This window comes from Oncorhynchus mykiss, chromosome 16 (genome assembly GCF_057628025.1).
Source record: "Oncorhynchus mykiss isolate SJ-2025 chromosome 16, ASM5762802v1, whole genome shotgun sequence".
In the NCBI taxonomy this organism is placed as follows: domain Eukaryota; kingdom Metazoa; phylum Chordata; class Actinopteri; order Salmoniformes; family Salmonidae; genus Oncorhynchus; species Oncorhynchus mykiss.
The window spans coordinates 66,101,041-66,126,770 of record NC_143037.1 but is presented as its reverse complement, the minus strand read 5'-3'; the positions used below and the strand labels follow the sequence as shown (position 1 = coordinate 66,126,770).

Sequence of the window (25,730 nt, the reverse complement as noted above, 5' to 3'; positions counted from 1 at the left end):
GGATGTAGTGATCACAATTTAATAGCAATGTCTAGGAAAACCAAAGTTCCAAAGGCTGGGTCTAGTATAGGTTATACAATAAGTTTTGTAGTGATTCATATGTTGATGATGTAAATAATACTTGCTGGTCTGTGGCGTGTAATGAGGAGCAACCAGATGCTGCACTTGACACATTTATGAAACTACTTATCCCAGTTACTAATAAGCACGCACCCATTTAAGAAAATTACTGTAAAAACTGTTAAATCCCCTTGGATTGATGAGGAATTGAAAAATTGTATGGTTGAGAGGGATGAGGCAAAAGGTATGGCAATTAAGTCTGGCAGCCCAACTGATTGGCGAATGTACTGCAAATTAAGAAATCATGTGACTAAGATAAATAAAAATAAACAATACTATGAAACAAAGATACATGATATAAAGAATGATGGTAAAAAGCTTCGGAACACCTTTAATGGTTAAAAAAAACTACTCGGCTACATCATTCATTGAATACATCATTCATGGCTCATTCATCACAAAACCCACTGATATTGGCAAGATAAGCTTAGGGATGACATGCCAGCAACAAAAGCTGACACTATGATGAATCCACTGATGTGGGAGGTAACACACCACATATTTGGACACCCCTCCTTGTACAGTAGCCCTATTATAAATAATTAGCAGCAGCTAATGGGGAACGCTAATAAATACAATACAATACAATAATAATGTAATTTGATGTGCAAGTAATATTTATTTAATGGATTAATTCAATTGTAATTAAAATATACACACGTGGTGCTATAGGATATATACATATTTTACATTTTAATACAATACCCCTACATTGTGTACTGGAGCTATGGGTTTATTTTTCCACTGTCACTAGGCCTACAAATTGAAACTCGGACTGAATTGAATGGGGGATGCTTAACTACTTTTCACTGAAGAAGGGAAACGAGGTACAACATACAACTTCAATCGAAGACCTAAAATCATGCCTGACCGTTGAAATCATAATGGTATCCTAATATAGTGTGGATACAGGAGTAGCCTATTCTACAATAATGTAACTATGTGCTACTATAATTTTCTAATTGAAAAATTAAATTGTTAACCTGCATGGGTAGTCTACTTCATTTTATGATTACGGTACTGTACAAGGTAGATAGAGGAGTAGCCTATAGTCTACAATAATAACGTAATTGAATGTGCTATGGTATAATTTATTTCATTGATGAATGAAATTGTAAATGGGGATGGGTAGGCTACTTCATTCAGTGAATACTGAATGTCTTGCTTTTTCTGGGAGTATGTTAATGAAGGCTTTTCAGCTGTTAAACTATGGCAATGTCAAACTAATTTCTAAATCGATCTTTCTTTTTGTCAAGAAGTGATGAGCCAGAGCAACCAATAAGCATCACTGCAGCTGTTGTATCCACTGCTCTCCCACAAGCAACCACCTCCTCTTCTCCTGTTCAACTCATTTTATGTCAGACTGAAAAGGACTGTACATACATACCCCTGTGCTCATCTCATTGCAACATGATCCATCCAAGGGCTCAGCTGGATGCCTAAAATGTGAGAAATATAAACAAGATGCTACAGTGTTTTGTGTGTGTATGGATGGAGTTACAAGAAAAGACATGAGTTTGATGTGCCCCTCTGTGTCAATGTTAAAATGCCATAAATGGAAGATGGCTAAGGAGATAGTGATGAGATTGAGAACATACAGTATAAAAATAAAGACCCCTTGGGATCTAAAATTATTGTGGGGTGCCCTCGTGTCTCCTTTTTGTCCATTTGAGGATACTACAGTCATCCCTGGTGGAGGTTCTTGGAACATCGCTATTTAAGTCTGAGCAGAGGTTGTTGCATGTTTGTAACGGTTCTCCTCGTCATCTGAGGAAGAGTAGTCAAGATCGGACCAATGCGCAGCGTGGTGTGTGTCCATGTTAATATTTAATAAATCAACTGAACACTGAATAATAAAATAACCAAGAGAGTGAACGTAAGGTGCAAACATACAAGGAGGGAAACTGTGTGGCTCGGGAGAGGCGAAGGTCGAGAGCCCTCTGGAACACAACCCAACCAACCCGCACTGCTTGACACAATGCCCACTTAACCCGGAAGCCAGCCACACCAATGTGTGGGAGGAAACACCGTACACATGGCGACCGTGTCAGCGTGCACTGGGTCTAGCCCGCTACAGGAGTCACTAGTGCACGATGGGACAAGGACATCCCTGCCGGCCAAACCCTCCGGCCAAACCCTCCCCTAACACGGACGATGCTGAGCCAATTGTGTGCCGCCCTATGGGTCTCCCGGTCGTGGCCGGCTGCGACAGAGCCTGGACTCGAACCCAGAATCTCTAGTGGCAGTGCCTTTGACCACATCGCCACTCGGGAGGCCAGAAAACATGTTTCAGACCACACAGTGGGCAGGGGTCAAAGACTACCTGAAACTGAAGTCCCGGGAATCAAGGCCACTGATAGGCTGTAGGAGATGTGGTGATAAGTATTAGGCGTGACCTTGACCAACAAAACACTAATAAAATTGTGGGTCCTCTGAATGGGAGACTAAGCTGCCCAGAACTAACCAGAAGGGATGGCCAGAATCAGCTGATTGAAGCTGGCCATTTTAACAGCCGCACCCAAATATGTTGTACAGATTTTAAATCGACAACAAATGGGTGCAAGGGCAGACAGCCACAGAGAGGAATGACGTGAATACTTGTCGTCATTTAGAGAGATAGAAATGTAGACCAAATGGGTGACTTGTTCAACAGAAGGCAGCAACGGCTGGTGGCCACCAGACAGACCGGACCCAGGCAGAGGGACCAGGTAAGGGCACCGGATCAGGAGGTCGGGCCACAGCAGCAGTGCTCGATGATGGTCTCTGCACAGCAGATGGCGGAGGTTTGGCCGCAGGTCTCAATTAAGCTCTCAGGACTTGAGACCACAGGTCCGCAGCAGCAGAGGTCGATGAGTGCCTCCGGACTGCAGATGGCAAGGCCGCCCCATTGGTGACAGGTGAGGCCCCAGGGACAGGAGTTGGGGTCGGCTGGATCTCCACAGCAGCGACTGGCGGAGATCTCAGGACAATAAATGTCTGGACCACCACGTCAGTGAAAGGAGAGGGCTCTGGGACCGGATGTTGACTGTTGAAACTGCCAAGAGCTGTTGACTTGGGGCCTGACAGAGCTAGTGACTTAGTGCCGGACTGGGCTACAGACTGTGAGCTAGGGGATGCTAGATCTATTAGGACAGAAAGCTCTGGGCCTACTGGGATAGGAAACTGGAGACCCAGCTTAGCAGGAAACTGTGAAGCCACTAGGCAATCAGGGAACTGAGGGCTAACATACTCTGGACTTAGGACCTAGTAGGGCAGAAGGGGAGGTGTCTCCTACGATAGGACACTGAACACTTTGGTCAGGAGGGTCTCCCAAGGCTGGAGCTAGCAGGGGCTAGCAAGAAACCCAGGGCTGAGCCCGGCAGGTTCCACCAGGCAGGGACTGACAGGGCCTGGACAGCAACACAGACAGAGCCCCTGCAACAGAGACTGGAGGGGGCTCCCAGGGAGGAGCAGGGAGACGTCTTTGGACAGCAGCAGGATGGATGTCCAAGGTAGGACTAGGCAGATCCCACCAGACGGGATGGAGAGGTCTGAGTGGCAGGGCTGGGCTTGGTGCCTTCGGCAGCTACAGACAGGGATCTCGCATTATGGACTAACTGACATTCAGAGGTTTCAGCTGGAATAGGGTTCTCCCGCACGGGGAACTCTGGTATCTCTTTCGTCGCTGGAGAAGGCTGTAGGTCTTCCTGCTCGTGAACAGGAAGGGAGGTAAGGATTCATCTTGGGTCCAGAACAGGGGTCGGTAGAAACTCTGTCACTGGAGCTGGCGATGACACAACTGTGGGAACCAGTTGAGACCCTGCGACAGGAGCTAGTTGAAGCATAGCTGTGGAAGTGGTGAGCTGAAGCTCCATGGCAGCAGCCGGTGTAGTAGGCCACACTACTAACTTGCGCTGCATTGTCGGAACAGGCTGCATCTGCGCGGCTGGGGTTGGCTGGAGCACAGTGGTAGGGTGCTCCGCCAGGGTGACCTCTGGTAGCTCCTCTGGCCCTGGAGAAAGCTGTAGCACCGCTGTGAGGGACTCCACAGCAGGGCTCTGACCTGAGACCGGGGATAATGGTGAAGCTGATGTGGAACAGCACTGCGTCTCGAGCATCTTCTGATGTCTGGCGTCAATGAGCTGGTTACACTGGCGCCACAGAACCTCATTCTGGCACTTCTGGTGTAGTATTTGTTGCATGACGATCTCTGAGATGATGTCAACAACTTCTTGGGCAGCTTGGTGGAACAGGTCTCTGTTATCCCCTCTAATACGTATTTCAGTTGTAAGAGGAGAGAACTGTTGAAGGACTGGCTGAGACGTTCAGGTGACAACTGGCAGTGTCCAATAGGTAAGTACTGGCGACTGTGGTTGGGTGGACAGTAGGAACCTTCCATCTTCCAGACCACTTCAATGAGCTCCTCAATCTCGTCACACTGGCTGTGTAAACGCAGTGAGACCTCTCTGGTTTTCACTGGCGGTCCAAGCTCAGGTCGACGCTGATTCTGGTGATCTCTGGTTGAGGCTTGACGCTGATCTTGGTGATCTCTGGTCGCTGTTAGCCTGAGGTGGGAACCCAGTGAATTCGCAACCAATAAAAAGGCTGAGGCTCTGTCCTCTATTCTGCTGGTCAGCCTGGGTGGTGACTTGGACCAGTGATTAGTTGTTGAAGGTGAAGAAGTTGGCCACTTTGGTTGCAGTATAGTCCACCTCAAGTGCTCAAGAAACCCTCTAGCAGCTCTCCCTTGTAGGAGCAGTAAGTTAATATGTGTGGTAGTCTGTGCCTTGACTCGTAGCCATTGCGATAATTGTCGAGATATTGTAGCAGATGAGCTGTTGGGCGCGGACAGACCACATCTTGTGGAGGATATTCTCTGTTAACTGCGATCCGGCTCGTGAGGACCATTGAAAAATAAGGTGTAGGGTTGTAGAGAATCAAAGGACCATGAATGTAATAACAAACCTTAGGTGTTGACTTAAGGCCAATAGACCCCACTAAAAATGTTCGGTCAGAACAAGGATGAGGCGGATGTCCAGGTTAAGGGGAGTTTATAACTAGAGGTCGACCGATTAATCGGAATGGCCGATTAATTAGGGCCGATTTCAAGTTTTCATAACAATCTAAAACGGCTGTTACACCTCACCGAATAAGAATCTTTAGGTCGGAGAAGTCAGAGCTCTAAGAAGACTGGTACATTTTAGACACTGGTAACTCAGAAAAAAACAGCTCAGACTTGGAAAAATCGTGAAGTCAATGATCTTCAGGTCAGAGCAAGTCGGAGAAGTCGGAGCTCTAGGATGATGCCGGAGTTTCCGATTCCGAGTTGGATGACAGTTCAAAACTATTTTCCTAGTCGGAGCTCGTTTTTACCCCTGAGTTCCCAGTTGTCTGGAATGCACTGAATTTGGAGGCAGGAGATTTCCGAGTCGTCTTGAACGCATTGAGTGTTGGGCTTGTAATTCCGAGATGGACGACCATTCAAATATTTTTTCCAGTCAAAGCTTCCCCCCGACAGAGTTCCGAACTAGGTTGAAGATAACACAGTTTAGGACAAGAGGATTCTAATACCCCATAACTACATACATTAGGAAGAATTCTAAGTAATGCTATAGCAATGGCGCTGGTCCCATGAATCTGTTAATTTTCAAAAGTTTCCTCATGTAATTATGGGCAGATTTACTGTTTTACAGATTTTGTTTTAAATATAATTGTTATCAGGGAAATACTGGGAATGTTTTGATGTTCACAATTTTTTTTATCATAAACATTTGCATGATATATAATAATATATTGTAGCCATTCCAATTATGTCGATGGAAAGAGAAGAGCTTTATTATCATTATATTACTATGTATAATACACCAGTAGCTCGCTATACACACAAAAATGCATTGAAAACAAATACATCATGTTGGGCCTCGTCGTCTTTGTAATGTAGTAATGTCCTCACAACACGGACATAGATTGCACATAAGGCATACTCTGATTGGGCAGTTTTTCTAAAAATAAAATTCCCAGGCTCGTTGATAACCATGGCCGAGCTCCTCTCCAGAGAGTGCGCTTGCGCAATGAGGTGATGGGAATCTCCAGCAGTAGGACGGACAAGGTAAGGCGTTGAATGTTAGTGGCGTCTATATGATAAAAAAAGATTTTACAATAATAGAAACATGAATGTGCACAACTCACTTCTAACTCTACTCATAAGTGGAAATGGTTAAATTACAAGCTTCTCGTGCGATGGGAAGCGAGCTCACTAGCTTCGCATAGATGGGCGTTCTGTCCTGGGCCGGGCTCGGGCCCATGCCAGGCACAGACTGACACAGCTGCTAGCTAGTTACTGTGGCTAACGTACATTAGCATCACGGCTTGCCAGTTCTGTCTTGTTAACGCCACTTTTACTGCGTACTCAGCTGATCACTGTGGTTAACGTTGATGTGTGGCGTTATTGTTCAGTTCGATGTAGAAATGTGTTTTTAATGGTTGTGTTTAGCTGGTGGGAACAGCGCATGCTAGCATAGCTAGCTAACCCAGCTGGTTATGTATTTTCATATATTAGTTAGCTAGTAGTAGCTAGCTATCTTGCTACGCGGAATACTAGAACACCCCATGCGCAGTTGGTCCTTTGCGTCAATATCGTCAAATAGCCAGAGCTGCCACATATGGTGGTTATTGCATAGTTGGCTAACTTGTTCGAATGAGCTTATATTCGTTTCAGTCTAGTTTGTTAGCAAACCGTGCTCTCTAGCCAGCTAGCTCGAGAAGGTCCCAACTAGCTAGTCAACGTTACATGTCTAATCTTACAACGGGCAGTAATTTACTGATTCCATTTTCAACGAAAATATAACAATCGCTTGTACCTTTTCGATTTAGAAATCGTTGCATGTCACTTTAGCTAGCGAATTTAAGCGAATCCCGAAGGGATTGCTGAATTGTCTATTTGCGGCACAATAGCTAGTCGAACGTAAGCTACATTGAAGCAAATGTGAATGTCAATGATATTGCTGTGAAATGCAGATTTGAGACATGCATAAAAATTGCATTTTGGGTCAAGAACTAACGTTCGTCATAATTAATTAACCAGCATACCATGTACATGTAGCCATCCTGCATTTTTGAGCGTGTTAGTTTTGCGAGGTGGATGCGAATGCAGTTGCTGGCTAAATGGTTATGAAGTGTACTGAGGGTAAAAATATCCTTGCTCCGAAACATCCTATACTGCACGTTCAGTGTCAGTAGCAGAGTGGGTGTGTGGCACTCGCAAGTCTAGGCTACATGTTCCCTTTCTCTCACACACAGGCAACTCAGATAATGATGCTCTTCAACCCATTTGTTTCAATGGGCAATTTTGCATGTTTGGAACATTTTGACCTGCTGCTTCTGAATCACCTGATGGTGTCAACATTGCATTCTCTTTGCAGGCTGGATGAGTCTAGAGAAAGAGGGGATGTGTCCCAAGCTCAGTACATCATCCTCATTGGCACAGTGAAGCATGTGGTGTGTTCATTATCCAACATCATATCCCTCTTTGTTGTTGCAGCTTGGAGTTGGTGCAGAAAAGGCCCAGCATCATAATTGTGGCCCTCTCTGCCCAGTGACCCTGAACTCACCTTTTGGTTAAATGACAGGGCAGAGGCTAGACCTCCGGATACTTCTCAGGGCCACCAAACCGTCAACCACCAGCACCCTCTGGCCTCATCTCATTCCCCACATTTTCCCTGGAGAGCCTACATGGACTGCCAGTTAAAAAAAATAACCAGAGATGCCCAAAAGCAGATGGTGGGCCTACAGGCAAGAGCCTAGCCATCCCAATCAGGAAGCAGTTAAATTCAACCCTACTGATCCCCTCTCATCTGAAGCATAGCGACGACTTCCTGATTGAGCTCGAAGGTGCGTTTCTCAACCCTCAGTGGGGTGCATTTGTGTGTCTGTCCCGAGATGTCAGCAGAGAGGGGCTGCTGAAAGTGTCGTCCGGGGCATGAGAGAGGGAGCGAGGAAGGGGTGTCACGGCTGAAGCAGTCCACTGCTGCACCGCCAATGGATGCCAAACTGCAAGAGGACCTATTCCGGAGGTACGTGGTGTGCCTGGAGAGGCGGCTAGAGGACGGAGGGGGGAATGCGGGCCTTGGCGGAAGCACCTTGGAGGGTGGCAGCGAGGCTCTACTCTCCACGGCCACAGCCCTGCTGGGGGCCTACCAACCAGACCCGGGCCAGAGGTTCCGCATGGTGCGCTTCTATGAGGTGGTGGAGAACGCCATTCGATGCCTGAGAGGCTGCAGTCTGCAGGGCCTGGAGAGAGCCTTCCTCACCCTGGAGACTCTCTGTACCAACCTGCTGCTCTTCCCCTGGAAGAAAGAGTTCCGCTGCATCAAGGTACAGCACCCATCATCTAAAGCTACTGAACTGGATGTGTTCCTGTCATCAGGCTTTGTGCAGGTGGCAGGATTGTTGTAGTATATTAATATGGTCCCAGAGGTTAAACATTGTATGCATTACAATTAATTTGCAGGAATGCTCCGTAACTCTGTCCTCCTTATCCCCACTTGTAGACCTTCACAGGCCCGTACGTCTACCTTCTCCAGTCTGCTGTGTGCGACGCTGATCTCCGCTCCCTCCTGCGTTCTATGGGCTACTCCCGTGACCATGAGCTCCAGTTCCACGTCCGGGACCACCCAGGTGGCCCAGCCCACCTCCGGCAGCTAGCCTTCGAGCTCTTCCTGGCCCAGGCCGAGTGTCGTCTCCTGGGGGAGGTGGTGGCTTTGGCCCGGGGTTCAGCCTCTGAGCTGGAAGCCCTGGAGCAACGGAGGGGCTGCCGGGATGACGCGGCCGGCTGTGCAGAGGTCCTCCGACGGCGAGATAGCCTTGGGGCCGACATGGCCAGGCTCTCAGTGCGACCGATGGACATACCTCACCCTCACCATCTAAGGAGAGGGGGAAGACCGTCCAAGTCGGTGGATGTTACGGATGGAGCTGGGAATTGGCACGCAGCCTCTAAGCCTGTTCTGAAAGCCTCTCTGAGCCTGAGGAAGGAGCCTCTGTTTGTGGATGCAGAGGAGGACATGAAGGATGAGATTATCAGGCCCAGCACCTCCACTTCCATGTTCTCTGTGACTGACCCACCTTCCTACAGCCCCGTGCCTGACTTCTTCCCTATTCAATCCCTGCCCTCGGTCGACGCTTACTCCTCCTACCACCTCTCCTCATTGGATGAAATTGATCTGTACACAGAGAGGGGTGGGCCTAGGGTTGGAGGTCGACAGACACCTTCCAGACCTCCATCCAGGGAGCCCCGGGATGCCAGGGACGGCTGGGCACTCAAAACCCACAGTGGACTCACCTCTCCGGGGGTGAAGTGTCAGGGTTGTGGCCTGGGCTGCTCCAGCCTGGCATCCTGCCCCAGGTGTGAAATGATCCTGTGCCAGGCCTGTCACGACATCGACCCCTCCCCATGCTGCGGCCTGCAGGACTACCCCAACCCCAAATCGCCCCGCCCCGTGGATGGTTACCTCCCCGTCAAGGAGAAGCTGTCAGTCTACTCCAACACCCACTCCCCACACCCCCACATACACCCTCACCCCCTCACTCCCCCTCACCCCCAGATGGTGGAGAAACCCCTCATGGCCACTAAGCTGTTTCCCTGCAAGTCGGTTGCCATGTCGTCGGCCATGGTAGCCAATAGCGACCGAGCAAGCCTGGGGGGGTCACGGTGCGGGTTCTGTAACAAGCCGGGTGCTTCGCACACCTGCGTGAACTGCTCCAAGGTGTCATGTGACATGTGCATGAGCCTGTACGCTAAAGATGTGTGCACGCGTAAAAAACCCCAGCATAGCTTTGTCCCCAACCACCAGCTCAACTTTAAGTCTGGAACCATATCACATCTGGTCTACCGATAAGCCAGGAACAACAGGGAGTGGACTCTCACTATTCAAACCTCTCTCGTTTCTATTTCCCTCTCTTACCTGTTCCTGTTTTCTCTTCCTCCTTATTACTTTCTCACCCTTCCCTTGAACTCTCTTCCCTTCTCTATCAGATGTATGGCTCTGGAATAAACACAGGACACATCATAGGGAGTCGTATCTCCTGCCTCTCTCTGCCTTGTAAAAGATCAGGCTTTTTTTTCAACTGCTTCCTCTTCTTCCTTACCCTGCTCTAGCTTAGTCATGTGATGTCGTAGCGCTTCCTAACCCCTCAAATCTAGTCCTCTCCAAGCGAAACGGGAGAAAAAAGCAAGAGTCATCCGGCTTGTAGAAAAACAAAACACAAATGCTGACTAAACTTCTCAGCCGAGGAGACTGCCCGGTAGATGTGTCATAGTCTTCTGGAATTGGATTATGTTCACTGAGGACCCTTTTTAAACTTGAAAAACCAAGGGGGGGGAAACAACAACCGTAAATGTACACTGGAATTCAATAGTATATATTTTCAATGGTTATTCATTCTGTAGATCAATTTAAGACTGTTGGGTGGGGATGCGTCTGGGGTGAATGTTTTGTGGGGATGCTTTAAAGGGATATTTTGAGAGACAATGGTCGGATGCCATAATAGTCTATTTAAAGAACAATGCCTTGTACATTTACCCTCAAATGTTTAAAGTGTATAGCTAAGGTTTACATGCTGCTCTTGAAATGTTGTTTGACTCCTTACTGGTAGATAACCTATTCTTGTATCAGTTTCTCCAAATCTGTTCCTCTATCTGTCCATATTCACAACATACCTAACTCCTCAAGCTCAAAGTGCTACTTCACTGATAAGTCAGTTTCTATTGGAGATGGCTGTTTTGAAAGCCAGTTAACTGTAAAGCACTCTGGGAAATGAAGTCTTAAGCCAGTGACAGTCCCAGAACTATAACAAAACTTCACCCAATCACTCCAGCAGTGCAGGCATTGTCAAGGTATTTTCTGTACTGGCACTTAGACACTCAAGGTTGTTTCCTTTCCAGGACCATCTTAACCTTCAAATCCCAGGTGGAAAATCTCCAAACTGACTTAGATCTGCGTTTGGAGACGACTTCTTCCTACTCCCATTTAGACAGCATGTACAGTACCAGTCAAAAGTTTGAACATATATACTCCTTCCAGGGTTTTTCATTATTTTTACAATTTCCTGCATTGTAGAATACTAGTGAAGACAACCAGACTATAAAATAACACATGGAATCATGTAGTAACCAAAAAAGTGTTAAACATAAAAATATATTTGAGATTCTTCAAATAGCCACCCTTTGCTTTGAGGACAGCTTTGCATACTCTTGACTTTCTCTCAACCAGTTTCACCTGGAATGCTTTTCCAGCAGTCTTGATGAAGTTCCCACATATGCTGAGCTCTTGTTGGCTGCTTTTCCTTCACTCTATTGTCCAAACCATCTCAATTGGGTTGAGGTCGGGTGATTGTGGAGGCCAGGTCATTTGATGCAGCACCATCACTCACTCTCCTTGGTCAAATAGCCCTTACACAGCCTGGAGGTGTGTTAGGTCATTGTCCTATTGTAAACAGGGGCAGCAGGTAGCCTAGTGGTTAAAGCGTTGGACTTGTAACCAAAACGTTGCAAAATAGAATCCCCTAGCTGACATGGTATCTGTCGTTCTGCCCCGGAACAAGGAAGTTAACCCACTGTTCCTAGGCGTCATTGAAAATAAGAGTTTGTTCTTACCTTTTATTTAACTAGGCAAGTCAGTTAAAAAAAACGATAGTCCCACTAAGCGCAAACCAGATGGCATGGCGTATTGCTTCAGAATGCTGTAGTAGCCATGCTGGTTAAGTGTGCCTTGAATTCTAAATAAAATCACTGACAGTGTCAGCAGCAAAGCACCATCACACCACCTCCATGATTCACGGTGGGAACTTCACATGCGGAGATCATCTGTTCACCTACTCTGCGTCTCACTAAGACATGGCGGTTGGAACCAAATCTTTTTGGACTCGTCAGACCAAAGGACAGATTTCCACCGGTCTAATGTCCATTGCTAGTGTTTCTTGGCCCAACCAAGTCTCTTCTTATTATTGATGTCCTTTAGTAGTGGTTTCTTTGCAGCAATTTGACCATGAAGGCCTGATTCACACAGTCTCTGAACAGTTGATGTTGTCTGTTACTTAATCTGAAGCATTTATTTGGACTGGAATTTCTGGGGCTGGAAACTAATGAACGTAACCTCTGCAGCGTAGGTAACTGTGTCTTCCTTTCCTGTGGCGGGCCTCATGAGAGCCAGTTTCATCATAGCGCTTGATGGTTTTTGAGACTGCACTTGAAGAAACTTTCAAAGTTCTTATTTTTCCGGATTGACTGACCTTCATGTCTTAAAGTAATGATGGACTGTCATTTCTCTTTGCTTATTTGAGCTGTTTTGCCATAATATGGACTTAGCCCTATTTGGTAAAAGACCATCTTCTGTATACCACCCATACCATGTCACAGCACAACTGATTGGCTCAAAAGCATTTAAGAAGGAAAGAAATTCCACAAATGAACTTTTAACGAGGCACACCTGTTAATTGAAATGCATTCCAGGTGACTACCTCATGACGCTGGTTGAAGGATGTCAAGAGTGTGCGAAGGGTGGCTACTTATAATCTAAAATATATTTTGATTTGTTTAGCACTTTTTTTGGTTACTACATGATTCCATATGTGTTAAATAGTTTTGATGTCTTCACATTGTAAAAAATAAAAACCCTGGAAATATTAGGTGTGTCCAAACTTTTGACTGGTACTGTATGACCTGACACAGTTCAGTCTGTCTATCGCACATGGTCAAGAGAGAGCTGCAGCTCATACAGAACAGGTGTTATTTAAACTCCACTGAACATACTCTTGGGTGAAAGTCATGACATTTCACACTTGCAAGTTGAACATTCTGTTTGTGCTGAAATCCATGTATGGTGAGTGATGTCACAAGTGTTTCTGGAGTACACATGACTATCACATTGTCAAGCGGAAGCTTTAGCTCTCCCTCTGAGATTTCCGTTTAATAAAGAGGTGTGTTGATAAGGTTATAGATTTGAAAAGGACACAACACAGGACAAAAAGGGAAGGGTATTTCTGACTGATGAACCCAGCTGGCCCTTGCTGCCTTAGGCTATATTATACTGTCAACAATACCTCCAGCTAGAGAAGAGGGGTGAGCATCTATTAACTATCTCTAGACCTAGGCACCAATCAATCAAATGTATTTATAAAGCCCTTTTTACATAAGCTGATGTCACAAACTGCTATACAGAAACCCAGCCTAAAACTCCAAACAGCAAGCAATGCAGATGTAGAAGCATGGTGGCTAGGAAAAACTCCCTAGAAAGGCAGGAACCTAGGGAGAAACATAGAGAGGAACCAGGCTCTGAGGGGTGGCCGGTCCTCTTCTGGCTGTGCCGGGTGGAGATTATAACAGTACATGGCCAAGATGTTCAAACGTTCATAGATTACCAGCAGGGTCAAATAATACAATTCACAGTGGTTGTAAGAGAGTGCAACAGATCAGCACCTAGCCTGCTCTCAGATGGGTATGTGCTTTAGTGAAGTCCAGTGAATTTCATTGTCATGCCATACACACAACAATGCTCAGAGAAGTTGGCTAAAGGACATTGAGCACTAGGAACAAGTTACTAGGCAGTTATTGTAGCTGTGAAAGGGTCTGGATACGTAGGCTATTTTGGATATAACTCAACCATCTCTGAATGGAATGTGCTGTTAAGAATGTGCCATAAGTGCATAGTTGGTAGGGACCAGTGAGTGATTTGTAATTGAGCAGCATATTAGGTCTGTCATTCACCTCTAATATCCCCTCATTTTAGAACAAGTCATCAAATAAGTAAGCAATATGGTTGATGTAAGAAATTCCATCATATTGCTCACCTCTTCAAGATTCAATTCAACAGATCCCCAATATAGTCTGTTTTAATAAGGCCAACATAAATCTCAAATTCAGCCTTCAAAAACTTAAAATACATCCTTTCATCATTGGCATAATTGCTGAAGTGACTTGGTGAAATCTATGTAGAGGAATGCTTATTTTTCCCAATTGCATTAGATTTGTTTTTACCTCAAGGGAGGATGCATCTTTTTTTTTTTTTTTTACTGCTGATAGGTTTAAATGTCTTTCCGAGTGGCCTTAGTGCAATTCACCTTTGACCTCTTTCTCCATCTAGTGATGTTTCCTAAAGGGCCAAAGAGAGAATGGGTATCTCCCAATACTAATTTGTGGTCTCCTTTCCAAGAGCTCTCACCAGGGCCACAAAGCGTCTTAGTAGGAGTGCTGATCTAGACTCACTTTAGCTTTTTAAATCAAAGTGAGTAATATTTTAGAGACAAATGCTGGATTAGCAGTCCAACTCAGAGACCCTTTGTGGCTGCGGGCCCCAGGCTCTGAGAGGGCAAGGTGAATTGATCTCCATTTGGCTCTCACCTCCCAATGTGTGTTTGTCGTACAGACACAGATTATCACAAATTTACAATGCCTGGAAACTTGTTAAACATCTCAGGAACCAATATGAGATAATTAAAATCTCTAAAGAATCTGTAGTGAATATGCATAACAGAAACATCCGTTGTCCTCACAGACCCAAAGGAACACAGACAAGAGGCTGTTAAATTGATTGGACATAACCTACTCTATATTTTGGCAAGAGGAAACATTGCTCTATGGTGCAAAACTGATTAAAATGGGAAATGGAAAAACTAACAGTAAGACCATGTGGAGATTTAACTGAGCAGCATTGATGTGTCATTTGACAGGGCTGAACTTAAAGAATACATATTTGGATCATCTGTCCTTTTACATCTTGATTACATACTGCAGCTTGTTTCTAGTCTTAGTCATGGAATGCACTGATGAGTTATTTCAGCATATTTGGTCATCCCAAATGACACCTCTATTTCCTACAGAGTAGACAACTTTCTAGTTCCGGTCAAAAGTAGGGCACTTTTTAGGGAATAGAGTGCCATTTGATAGGCCACCATTTTTATTTATTTTTCCACAAACTTCCTATGTGAAATCAATCATCCCTTGTCCCTCTTCTCACTCTGGTAATCTCACCAGTATGAAAAGTGGTGGTGTTGTCTATATAGCACTCCCCCTCATTCACCACATCAACTCTGTTCCATCGAGTCCATTCCAGACATTACAATGAGCCTTTCCTCCTATATCCCCTCCCACCAGTCTCCTGAACCCCACTATCATTACAGGGGAGAGGGGAAGGGAAAATGTTCCAAATTGTTAGTTGATGAAATTATATATAAATCTCTCTCTAATATATATATATATATATATATATATATATATAAAAAAAACGTCAATGAATAAATGCGATTTTATAAAATAATTTCAAGAATAAATGAAAAACACCTGTGTTTTGTCCTTTTTGTTCATAGTGCCCTGCAAAGTAACATCTCACAGCCAAGAGAGATCGCAGGAATATTAAAACACCAGCTTTCATAGCAAAACGTTTTCCACCTGTTTCCACTAATGAATACACCCCAGTTGGTAACATTCCTACCTGGATTGGGTCATACCAACTCACTTAGCCAGAGAAGTGACATTGACTGTGTTCGAGTGCATCAAAACGACTGCAGGCGACAGCCGACTGACTGATCTACAAATGCCAACTGACTGATTTACCAAAACTTTACGGACATTATGTTTAAAACATTGAGCTGTCGATTTCTGAAAAGAGTAGGCCTAATATACACAATACTTTTACTGACTGCAAAATGCAGAATAATTAGCGGACTTTGTAAACTAATTGTTGTATAGTCTCATCAACGAAATGCTTGTCTGAGAGGAAATAGATGCTAAGCTACAGGACTGTTTTGATAGCACAGACTGGAATATGTTCCGGGATTCCTCCGATGGCATTGACTACAATCAGTCATTGGCTTCATCAATAAGTGCATTGATGACGTCGTCCCCAAAGTGACCGTATGCACATATCCCAAACAGAAGCCATGGATTACAGGCAACATCCGCACTGAGCTACAGGCAAGAGCTGCCGCTTTCAAGGAACGGGACTCTAACCCGGAAGCTTATAAGAAATCCCGCTATGCCCTTCGAGAACCATCAAACAGGCAAAGCATCGATACAGGACTAAGATCGAATTGTACTACACCGGCTCTGACGCTCGTTGGATGTGGCAGGGCTTGCAAACCATTACAAATGGCAAAGGGTAGCACAGCCGAGAGCTGCCAAGTGACATGAGCCTACAAGATGAGCTAAACTACTTCTATGCTTGCTTTGAGGCAAATGGCACTGAAACATGCATGAGAGCACCAGCTGTTCTGGAAGACTGTGATCACGCTCTCCACAGCCTATGTGAGTAAGACCTTTAAACAGGTCAACATTCACAAGGCCGCAGGGCCAGACGTACTAACAAGACGTGTACTGCTAGCAAGCGCTGACCAACTGGAAAGTGTCTTCACTGACATTTTCAACCTCTCCCTGTCTGAGTCTGTAATACCAACATGTTTTAAGCAGACCACCATAGTGCCTGTGCCCAAAAACTCTAAGGTAACCTGCCTAAATGACTACTGACCCGTAGCACTCACGTCTGTAGCCCTGAAATGCTTTGAAAGGCGGGTCATGGCTCACATCAACACCATTATCCCAGAAACCCTAGACCTACTCCACTTGCATACCGCCCCAACAGATCCACAGATGATGCAATCTCTATTGCTCTCCACTCTGCCCTTTCCCACCTGGACAAAAGGAACACCTATGTGAGAATGCTATTCATTGACTACAGCTCAGCATTCAACACCACAGTGCCCTCAAAGCTAAGCTAAGGACCCTGGGACTAAACACCTCCCTCTGCAACTGGATCCTGGACTTCCTGATAGGCTGGCCACGCTGATCCTCAACACAGGGGCCCCTCAGGGTTGTGTGCTCAGCCCCCTCCTGTACTCCCTGTTCATTCATGACTGCACGGCCAGGCATGACTCCAACACCATCATTAAGTTTGCAGATGACACAACATTGGTAGGCCTGATCACCGACAACAAAGAGACAGTCTATAGGGAGAAGGTCATAGACCTCGCCGTGTGGTGTGAGGACAACTACCTCAACATGATCAAGACAAAGGAGATGATTGTGGACTACAGGAAAAGAGGACCAAGCATGCCCCCATTCTCATACACACTTGCGTAGTTTGAGCGGGTCAAGGATGCACGGATGATGGCTGTTCCCCTCTCCAGCTGTCAGATGTCCCGAGAATTTGTGACAAGGAATTCTGAAAATGTGAGCACATCCAAGTTACGATTTTAGAAATCGTGTAGTATATGCACAGCATTAGTGGCAGGTGGATGAGCTATATCCACCGTTGTAGTCAGTTTTAATGTATGTGGTCATAGTATGGAGGTTGAGTTGAGGGTGACTGACAAACGGATTTGGTTCAGTCAGTTCAGTCAACTGTCCTAAGGAGCCCTCCCCAGCTAGCTAATGTATGCTTGTGGATAGAAACTTCAGTGAGAATTTGAACCTGCTGATGTTGGGACAGTTGGGAGTGTTCAGAATTATTCAGTTTTTATCGGACTACAAAATCAACAAATTAGCTTTATTTGGCTGTCACCCTGGCCTGATATTAGCTACACTGTCTAAAGTTAGCTACTTCCCTCAAAATGTCTGCAGGACAGCAGTGCGCCGGGCAAGCAGAACTTTTGTACTCCAAGCCAGCTACACAACCTCAAACTCTCCTCATTTAGCAGCAGTAGTAGGCTGTATCACTGTGACATCCAGATGGTTACTACCAATACTAAAAGTAATGTATTGTGTAGGCTGCTATTCTACTCTAAATACAATCGAGTATGTAACAAATTGGTCAAGCTACTGCCAGTGATGTGATACATCTGCATACAGCTGCCTGGTGAAGCAACTGCTGCCCAGTGGGAAGCAACAATTGGAGCACCTCGATACAACACTGTTGCATTGGTCATCACGCTGGCATGCCATTACGTTAACTAATTGGCCTATCACTTTGACTTCCAGATGGTGACCAATGCTGCAATTTATTTATCCCTCGCCCATCGAAATAGTGAAGCGCTGGAAAAAGGCAGACTCAATGCTGCAGGATTGTTTTGAGAATACTGATTGGAATATGTTCAAAGATTCATCCACCCAGGACTCAGCCATCAACATTAAGGAATCAACATCGTCAGTCACAGGCTTCATTAAGAAATATGTTGATGACGTTGTACCCACAATAACAATCCAGACATACCCCAACCAAAAACCCTTGAGGAATGGTGATATCCATACAATGCTTAGAGCCCATGCTGCAGCATTCAATATCAGCAGAACAAACCCTGATGAATCTGACGAGTGCGACACATACAAGGCAAGCAGGTACGATCTCCACAAATCCATTAGGGACGCAATAAGACAATACAGACTCAAACTTGAATTGATGTACGACAACTCAGACTTGCATTGCATGTTGCAAGGACTACAAACTATCATAGACTACAGAGGAAAATCCAGCTGTGACTACAAAGGAAAATCCAGCTGCGTGTCTTCGTGTCAGACAATACCCAGCCATCCAGGAAGAATCTCGCTTCTCTGAGCGACCAGGTGCTTTCGCTCTCAGAGGCTGACGTGAGGAAAACTCTCAAAAGAATGAATACTCACGAAACCGCTAGCATAGCTGGCATCCTTGGCCACATCCTTAGAATGTGTGCTGACCAGCTTGTGAGCATCTTCTCAGAATTCATGGCTCTTTCTATTAAGGCAAGTCGTCGATGTCCTGATGCAACAAGTATACCCAAACCATCACACTACCACCACCATGCTTGACCGTTGGAATAAGGTTCTTACTGTGGAATGCAGTGTTTGATTTTCGCCGGGAATAATGGGACCCATGTTGTCCAAAATGTTATACTTTTGACTCATCTGTTCATAGAACATTCTTTCAAGAGTTTTGATGATCATGCAGGTGCTTCCAGGTGCTTTTTGGCAAACTTAAGTCAACTTTTTGGACGAGATGGGTCCCAGTATGTCTGGCCAAAACCAAACCTGCATTCCCCAGTAAGAACCTCATACCAATGGTCAACCATGGTGGTAGTAGAATGATAGTTTGGGGATGCTTTGCTGCCTCAGGTCCTGGACGACTTGACCTGGACGAATAGAAGGAACCATGAATTCTGCTCTGTATCAGAATTCTACAGGAGAATGTCAGGCCATCCTTCTGTGAGCTGAAGCTGAAGTGCAGCAGGGTCATGAAGCAAGACAATGATCCAAAACAGACAATCAAGTCTACATGAAAAAGGTTCAAAAGCAACACATTTAACATTTTGGATTGGACTAGTCAAAGCCCTGACCTAATCCCAATTGAGATGTTGTGGCAGGACTTGAAACGAGAAGTTGATGCTGAAAACCCACAAATGTCACTGAGTTAAAGCAGTTCTGCATGCAAGAGTGGGTCAAACTTCATCCACAGCGACGTGAGAGACTGATCAACAACTACAGGAAGCGTTTGGTTGCAGTCCTTGCAGCGAAAGGTGGAACAACCAGTTATTGAGTGTAAGGAGGCAATTACTTTTTTCACACAGAGGAATTGGGTGTTGCATAACTTTGTTAATGAATTAAATAAAATAAGTACAATTTTTTTTTGTTACTTGTCAACCCAGGTTCCATTTATCTAACATTCGATTTGGTTGAAGATTTTATAACATTCAGGATCAAACATATGCAAAAAATAGAGAAAATCAGAAAGGGGGCAAATTCTTTTGCGTGGGACTGTATGTGAGAATGCTGTTCATTGACCATAGTTCAGCATGCAACACTAATATTCCAAGCTCGACACCCATGGTCTTTACATCACCCTTTGCAACTTGATCCTGGACTTCCTGATAGGCAGACCACAGGCTGTGAGGATTGGCAACAACACCTCCTTCACCTTGACCTCTCCCCCCCCCCATTTACTTTATGTTCATATTCTTCTTTTTTTATATTTCTTATTGTTGTTGCATTGTTGAGAAGGAACCTGCAAGAAAGCATTTCGTTGGATGAAGTATACCATGCATATCCCGTACATACGACTAATAAAACTTGAAACATGAAACTGAAACACTTTCTTTTACACGTTTTAACTAAGGCCATGCTGTTGCTGTTGCCAGCTAGCCAGTGTAAAATAGCTAGCTGGGAAGGGCTCATCAGGACGACTGACTAAACCAAATCCATTTGTCTCCACACGACACATAACGTCATCAATTTGGGCACCAGGCATGTCTGTATAGAGAGAGAAATAGAAATGGCATTTTTTTCTAGGCTCTAAGTCCACCGTGGTTTGTTGGACAAAGCCTATTGGGAGATGAATGGTGTTTTTGGATAAACAACGGAAATTACGTCTGTGGTAAACACAGGCTTAGGATATATTATACTTTTCGTTCTATGAGATAGCTGATGAAGATTAACATCACTTTTTGTGAATTTTGAAGGATTTATGTCATGAAAAAAGCACGTAAAGGTTTCATAATTCATAAAGGTCATGCTAACTGACTGATGATATCTCATAGAACAAAACATATACGATCTCCTAAGCCAGTCACTTCAGACCTTATTTTCGGCGTTAATCACAAAATCCTATTATTTTTCCAATAATCTTCCCCATAGGGTTGTCTGAATGAACCAGAGATTTCTGTGTTTTAAGACTGCAAGCTGGCGAGCTCTTTATCCTCTCTCTAGTACGGATGAAGCCCGAGCTGGAATGTGAAGCTAACTGAAGCTGGTTAGCTTTAGAAAACCCTGAGTAGATCTGTCTTGCTTCATAGGATACCCGTCTGGAAGTAGCATAGTGGAGATCAATATTCCCTCCCCCAAAAATTGGGGACACAGCAAATTTAAGGTGTTGTGAGCGGAAACTTGAGCGTAGTGAGAATTTTGTTAAACCTCCGCTGAGAGTTTACAATCAACACTGAGGCTGTACCCTTACAGTTTTAGACAGTAGCCAATAGGCTATTGTGGCTATTTGAGCATAATGTAGGCCTACCAACAAAACCAATGGAGCAAGTCTCATAACATTTTCACATGGAAATAGCTTTTGATTTCTATGATATAGCCTACGGTAGCCCATATGTGGTGTTCAATGCAGGCCTACATTGCATGAGACTTTAAAAAAGTATATATATATACTATATATATTATGAAGGGCTTTAAATTAATTAAAGATTTTTTTTACTTGGTCGGTAACACCATGGGCCAAACATTGTATTGTATTGTATGATGCAAGAAACCACTTTCCAAAACTAAATGTATTATTATTAACAGAGAATTAGACACTGCAGACTACCAATCCGCCTATTGGTTTATTTGCATATTCAAGCCTGTCTCAAAAAACAACACTGACCCTTTAATTAAGACATAAGCTTTTTACTTGACTGGCTTTTCAAAGACAACTTGAAATGTAGCCTACACGTTTTGTGCTCTTGTAGAAAGCAGTAACTTCCCATTGCTGACCTATACTTACAGTTGAAGTCGGAAGTTTACATTTTATTTACCTTTATTCAACCAGGTAGGCAAGTTGAGAACAAGTTCTCATTTACAATTGCGACCTGGCCAAGATAAAGCAAAGCAGTTCGACAGATACAACAACACAGAGTTACACATGGAGTAAAACAAACATACAGTCAATAATAAAGTATAAACAAGTCTATATACAATGTGAGCAAATGAGGTGAGAAGGGAGGTAAAGGCAAAAAAGGCCTTGGTGGCAAGGTAAATACAATATAGCAAGTAAAACACTGGAATGGTAGTTTTGCAATGGAAGAATGTGCAAAGTAGAAATAAAAATAATGGGGTGCAAAGGAGCAAAATAAATAAATAAATTAAATACAGTTGGGAAAGAGGTAGTTGATAGGGCTAAATTATAGGTGGGCTATGTACAGGTGCAGTAATCTGTGAGCTGCTCTGACAGTTGGTGCTTAAAGCTAGTGAGGGAGATAAGTGTTTCCAGTTTCAGAGATTTTTGTAGTTCGTTCCAGTCATTGGCAGCAGAGAACTGGAAAGAGAGGCGGCCAAAGAAAGAATTGGTTTTGGGGGTGACTAGAGAGATATACCTGCTGGAGTGTGTGCTACAGGTGGGAGATGCTATGGTGACCAGCGAGCTGAGATAAGGGGGGACTTTACCTAGCAGGGTCTTGTAGATGACATGGAGCCAGTGGGTTTGGCGACGAGTATGAAGCGAGGGCCAGCCAACGAGAGCATACAGGTCGCAATGGTGGGTAGTATATGGGGCTTTGGTGACAAAACGGATTGCACTGTGATAGACTGCATCCAATTTGTTGAGTAGGGTATTGGAGGCTATTTTGTAAATTACATTGCCAAAGTCGAGGATTGGTAGGATGGTCAGTTTTACAAGGGTATGTTTGGCAGCATGAGTGAAGGATGCTTTGTTGCGAAATAGGAAGCCAATTCTAGATTTAACTTTGGATTGGAGATGTTTGATATGGGTCTGGAAGGAGAGTTTACAGTCTTACCAGACACCTAAGTATTTGTAGTTGTCCACGTATTCTAGAGATTCAAAATGGTCGGTAATCTGTTTGTTGACTTGGCTTTCGAAGACCTTAGAAAGGCATGGTAGGATAGATATAGGTCTGTAGCAGTTTGGGTCAAGAGTGTCCCCCCCTTTGAAGAGGGGGATGACCGCAGCTGCTTTCCAATCTTTGGGAATCTCAGACGACACGAAAGAGAGGTTGAACAGGCTAGTAATAGGGGTGGCAACAATTTCGGCAGATAATTTTAGAAAAAAAGGGTCCAGATTGTCTAGCCCGGCTGATTTGTAGGGGTCCAGATTTTGCAGCTCTTTCAGAACATCAGCTGAATGGATTTGGGAGAAGGAGAAATGGGGAAGGCTTGGGCGAGTTGCTGTTGGGGGTGCAGTGCTGTTGACAGGGGTAGGAGTAGCCAGGTGGAAAGCATGGCCAGCAGTAGAAAAATGCTTATTGAAATTTTCAATTATGGTGGATTTATCAGTGGTGACAGTGTTTCCTATCTTCAGTGCAGTGGGCAGCTGGGAGGAGGTGTTCTTATTCTCCATGGACTTTACAGTGTCCCAGAACTTTTTTGAGTTAGTGTTGCAAGAAGCAAATTTCTGCTTGAAAAAGCTAGCCTTGGCTTTTCTAACTGCCTGTGTATAATGGTTTCTAGCTTCCCTGGACAGCTGCATATCACGGGGGCTGTTCGATGCTAATGCAGAACGCCATAGGATGTTTTTGTGTTGGTTAAGGGCAGTCAGGTCTGGGGAGAACCAAGGGCTATATCTGTTCCTGGTTCTAAATTTCTTGAATGGGGCATGTTTATTTAAGATGGTTAGGAAGGCATTTTAAAAAAATATCCAGGCATCCTCTACTGACGGGATGAGGTCAATATCCTTCCAGGATACCCCGGCCAGGTCGATTAGAAAGGCCTGCTCGCTGAAGTGTTTCAGGGAGCGTTTTACAGTGATGAGAGGAGGTCGTTTGACCGCTGACCCATTACGGATGCAGGCAATGAGGCAGTGATCGCTGAGATCTTGGTTGAAGACAGCAGAGGTGTATTTAGAGGGGAAGTTGGTTAGGATGATATCTATGAGGGTGCCCATGTTTAAGGCTTTGGGGAGGTACCTGGTAGGTTCATTGATAATTTGTGTGAGATTGAGGGCATCAAGTTTAGATTGTAGGATGGCTGGGGTGTTAAGCATGTTCCAGTTTAGGTCGCCTAGCAGCATGAGCTCTGAAGATAGATGGGGGGCAATCAGTTCACATATGGTGTCCAGAGCACAGCTGGGGGCAGAGGGTGGTCTATAGCAGGCGGCAACGGTGAGAGACTTGTTTTTAGAGAGGTGGATTTTTAAAAGTAGAAGTTCAAATTGTTTGGGTACAGACCTGGATAGTAGGACAGAACTCTGCAGGCTATCTTTGCAGTAGATTGCAACACCGCCCCCTTTGGCAGTTCTATCTTGTCTGAAAATGTTGTAGTTTGGAATTAAAATGTCTGAATTTTTGGTGGTCTTCCTAAGCCAGGATTCAGACACAGCTAGAACATCCGGGTTGGCAGAGTGTGCTAAAGCAGTGAATAGAACAAACTTAGGGAGGAGGCTTCTAATGTTAACAAGCATGAAACCAAGGCTATTACGGTTACAGAAGTCGTCAAAAGAGAGCGCCTGGGGAATAGGAGTGGAGCTAGGCACTGCAGGGCCTGGACTCACCTCTACATCGCCAGAGGAACATAGGAGGAGTAGAATAAGAGTGCGACTAAAAGCAATAAGAATTGGTCGTCTAGAACGTCTGGAACAGAGAGTAAAAGGAGGTTTCTGGGGGCGATAAAATAGCATCAAGGTATAATGTACAGACAAAGGTAAGGTAGGATGTGAATACAGTGGAGGTAAACCTAGGTATTGAGTGATGAAGAGAGAGATATTGTCTCTAGAAACATCATTGAAACCAGGAGATGTCATTGCATGTGTGGGTGGTGGAACTAATAGGTTGGATAAGGTATAGTGAGCAGGACTAGAGGCTCTACAGTGAAATAAGCCAATAAACACTAACCAGAACAGCAATGGACAAGACATATTGACATTAAGGAGAGGCATGCTTAGTCGAGTGATCAAAAGGGTCCAGTGAGTGGAGAGGTTGGTTGAGGGTCACGGCGATTTAGACAGCTAGCCAAGCCAACCGGTAGCAAGCTAGCATAGGATGGAGTCTGTTGTTAGCCACCTCTTGCGTTCGGTCAGTAGATTAGTGGGGTTCCGTGAGGTAGAGGGGATTAATCCAAATCACACAACAACAACAAAAATAAGAACAATAGATATAGTTATAGAGGCCCGAGAAGAAAACATAATAATAATAAAAATAAATAAATTGTCCGATTGTCTATTCAGATAGCAGCCGGTAAGACAGCTAACGGTTAGCGGGCCGCAGATGGGCGTTCAGGTAACGTCGCGACAGAGGAGCCAGCCGGATCTCCTTCAGGTAGATAACGTCGGCAGTCCAGTTGTGAAGGCCCGGTGGGGCTCCGCGTAGGCAGTGAAACGGGTCCGGATAGGTGACTGCAGCCCAGGAGTGAATGATGGAACTCAGGAGTGATTGACGGAGCTGGCTAGCACCGGAACAATCGATGTTTGCTCCGGAATAGACGAAAGCCGACTGTCACACGGATAGCAGCTAGCTAGCTGTGAGATCCGGGTATGAATGTCCAGAGAGCAGTTGAAATCCAGGGACATGGAGAGAAAAATTGGTCCGGTATGTTCCGTTCCGAGCCGCGCTGCGCCGTACAAAACTGGCGATAGATTTTCGAGGTAAAGGATAGCTGATGACCACAAACCGTGGTTAGCTGAATACTAACGATTTGCCAGTAAAGAAGCTAACTAGCTTCTGATTAGCTTCTGGATTAGCTTCTGGGCTAGCTCCTGGCTAGCTTCTGGCTAGTTTCTGGCTAGCTTCTTACATACGCCTTAGCCATATAGATTTAAACTCAATTTTTCACAATTTCTGACATTTAATCCAAGTAAAAATGCCCTGTCTTAGGTCAGTTAGGATCACCACTTTATTTTAAGAATGTGAAATGTCAGAATAATAGTAAAGAGAATGAATTATTTCAGCTTTTATTTAATATTTTATCACATTCCCAGTGAGTCAGAAGTTTACATACACTCAATTAGTATTTGGTAGCATTGCCTTTAAAT

General features: G+C 44.8%; 1 protein-coding gene across 2 annotated transcripts; it reads left to right on the top strand.

Moving 5' to 3' along the window:
* The first annotated feature begins 6,124 nt into the window (after window positions 1-6,124).
* On the top strand, window positions 6,125-15,427 carry spata2 (spermatogenesis associated 2). 2 transcript variants are annotated; one of them, XM_021566908.3, is made up of 3 exons: window positions 6,125-6,208; window positions 7,640-8,472; window positions 8,649-15,427. In XM_021566908.3, exons 2-3 carry the CDS (start codon window positions 8,137-8,139, stop codon window positions 9,990-9,992), a joined length of 1,680 nt encoding a protein of 559 aa, XP_021422583.1. In that variant the 5' UTR covers window positions 6,125-6,208; window positions 7,640-8,136; the 3' UTR covers window positions 9,993-15,427. The 2 variants fall into 2 exon arrangements, with proteins under 2 accessions (XP_021422583.1, XP_021422584.1); XM_021566909.3 differs by having other exon boundaries at window positions 6,154-6,208; window positions 7,521-8,472.
* The last annotated feature ends 10,303 nt before the right edge of the window (window positions 15,428-25,730 follow it).

Coding starts and splice junctions, on each gene's coding strand:
- spata2 (XM_021566908.3), top strand. CDS start 8,137: ATGGATGCCAAACTGCAAGAGGACCTATTCCGGAGGTACGTGGTGTGC. Junction 8,473..8,648: donor AAGAGTTCCGCTGCATCAAG/GTACAGCACCCA, acceptor CCCCACTTGTAG/ACCTTCACAGGCCCGTACGT.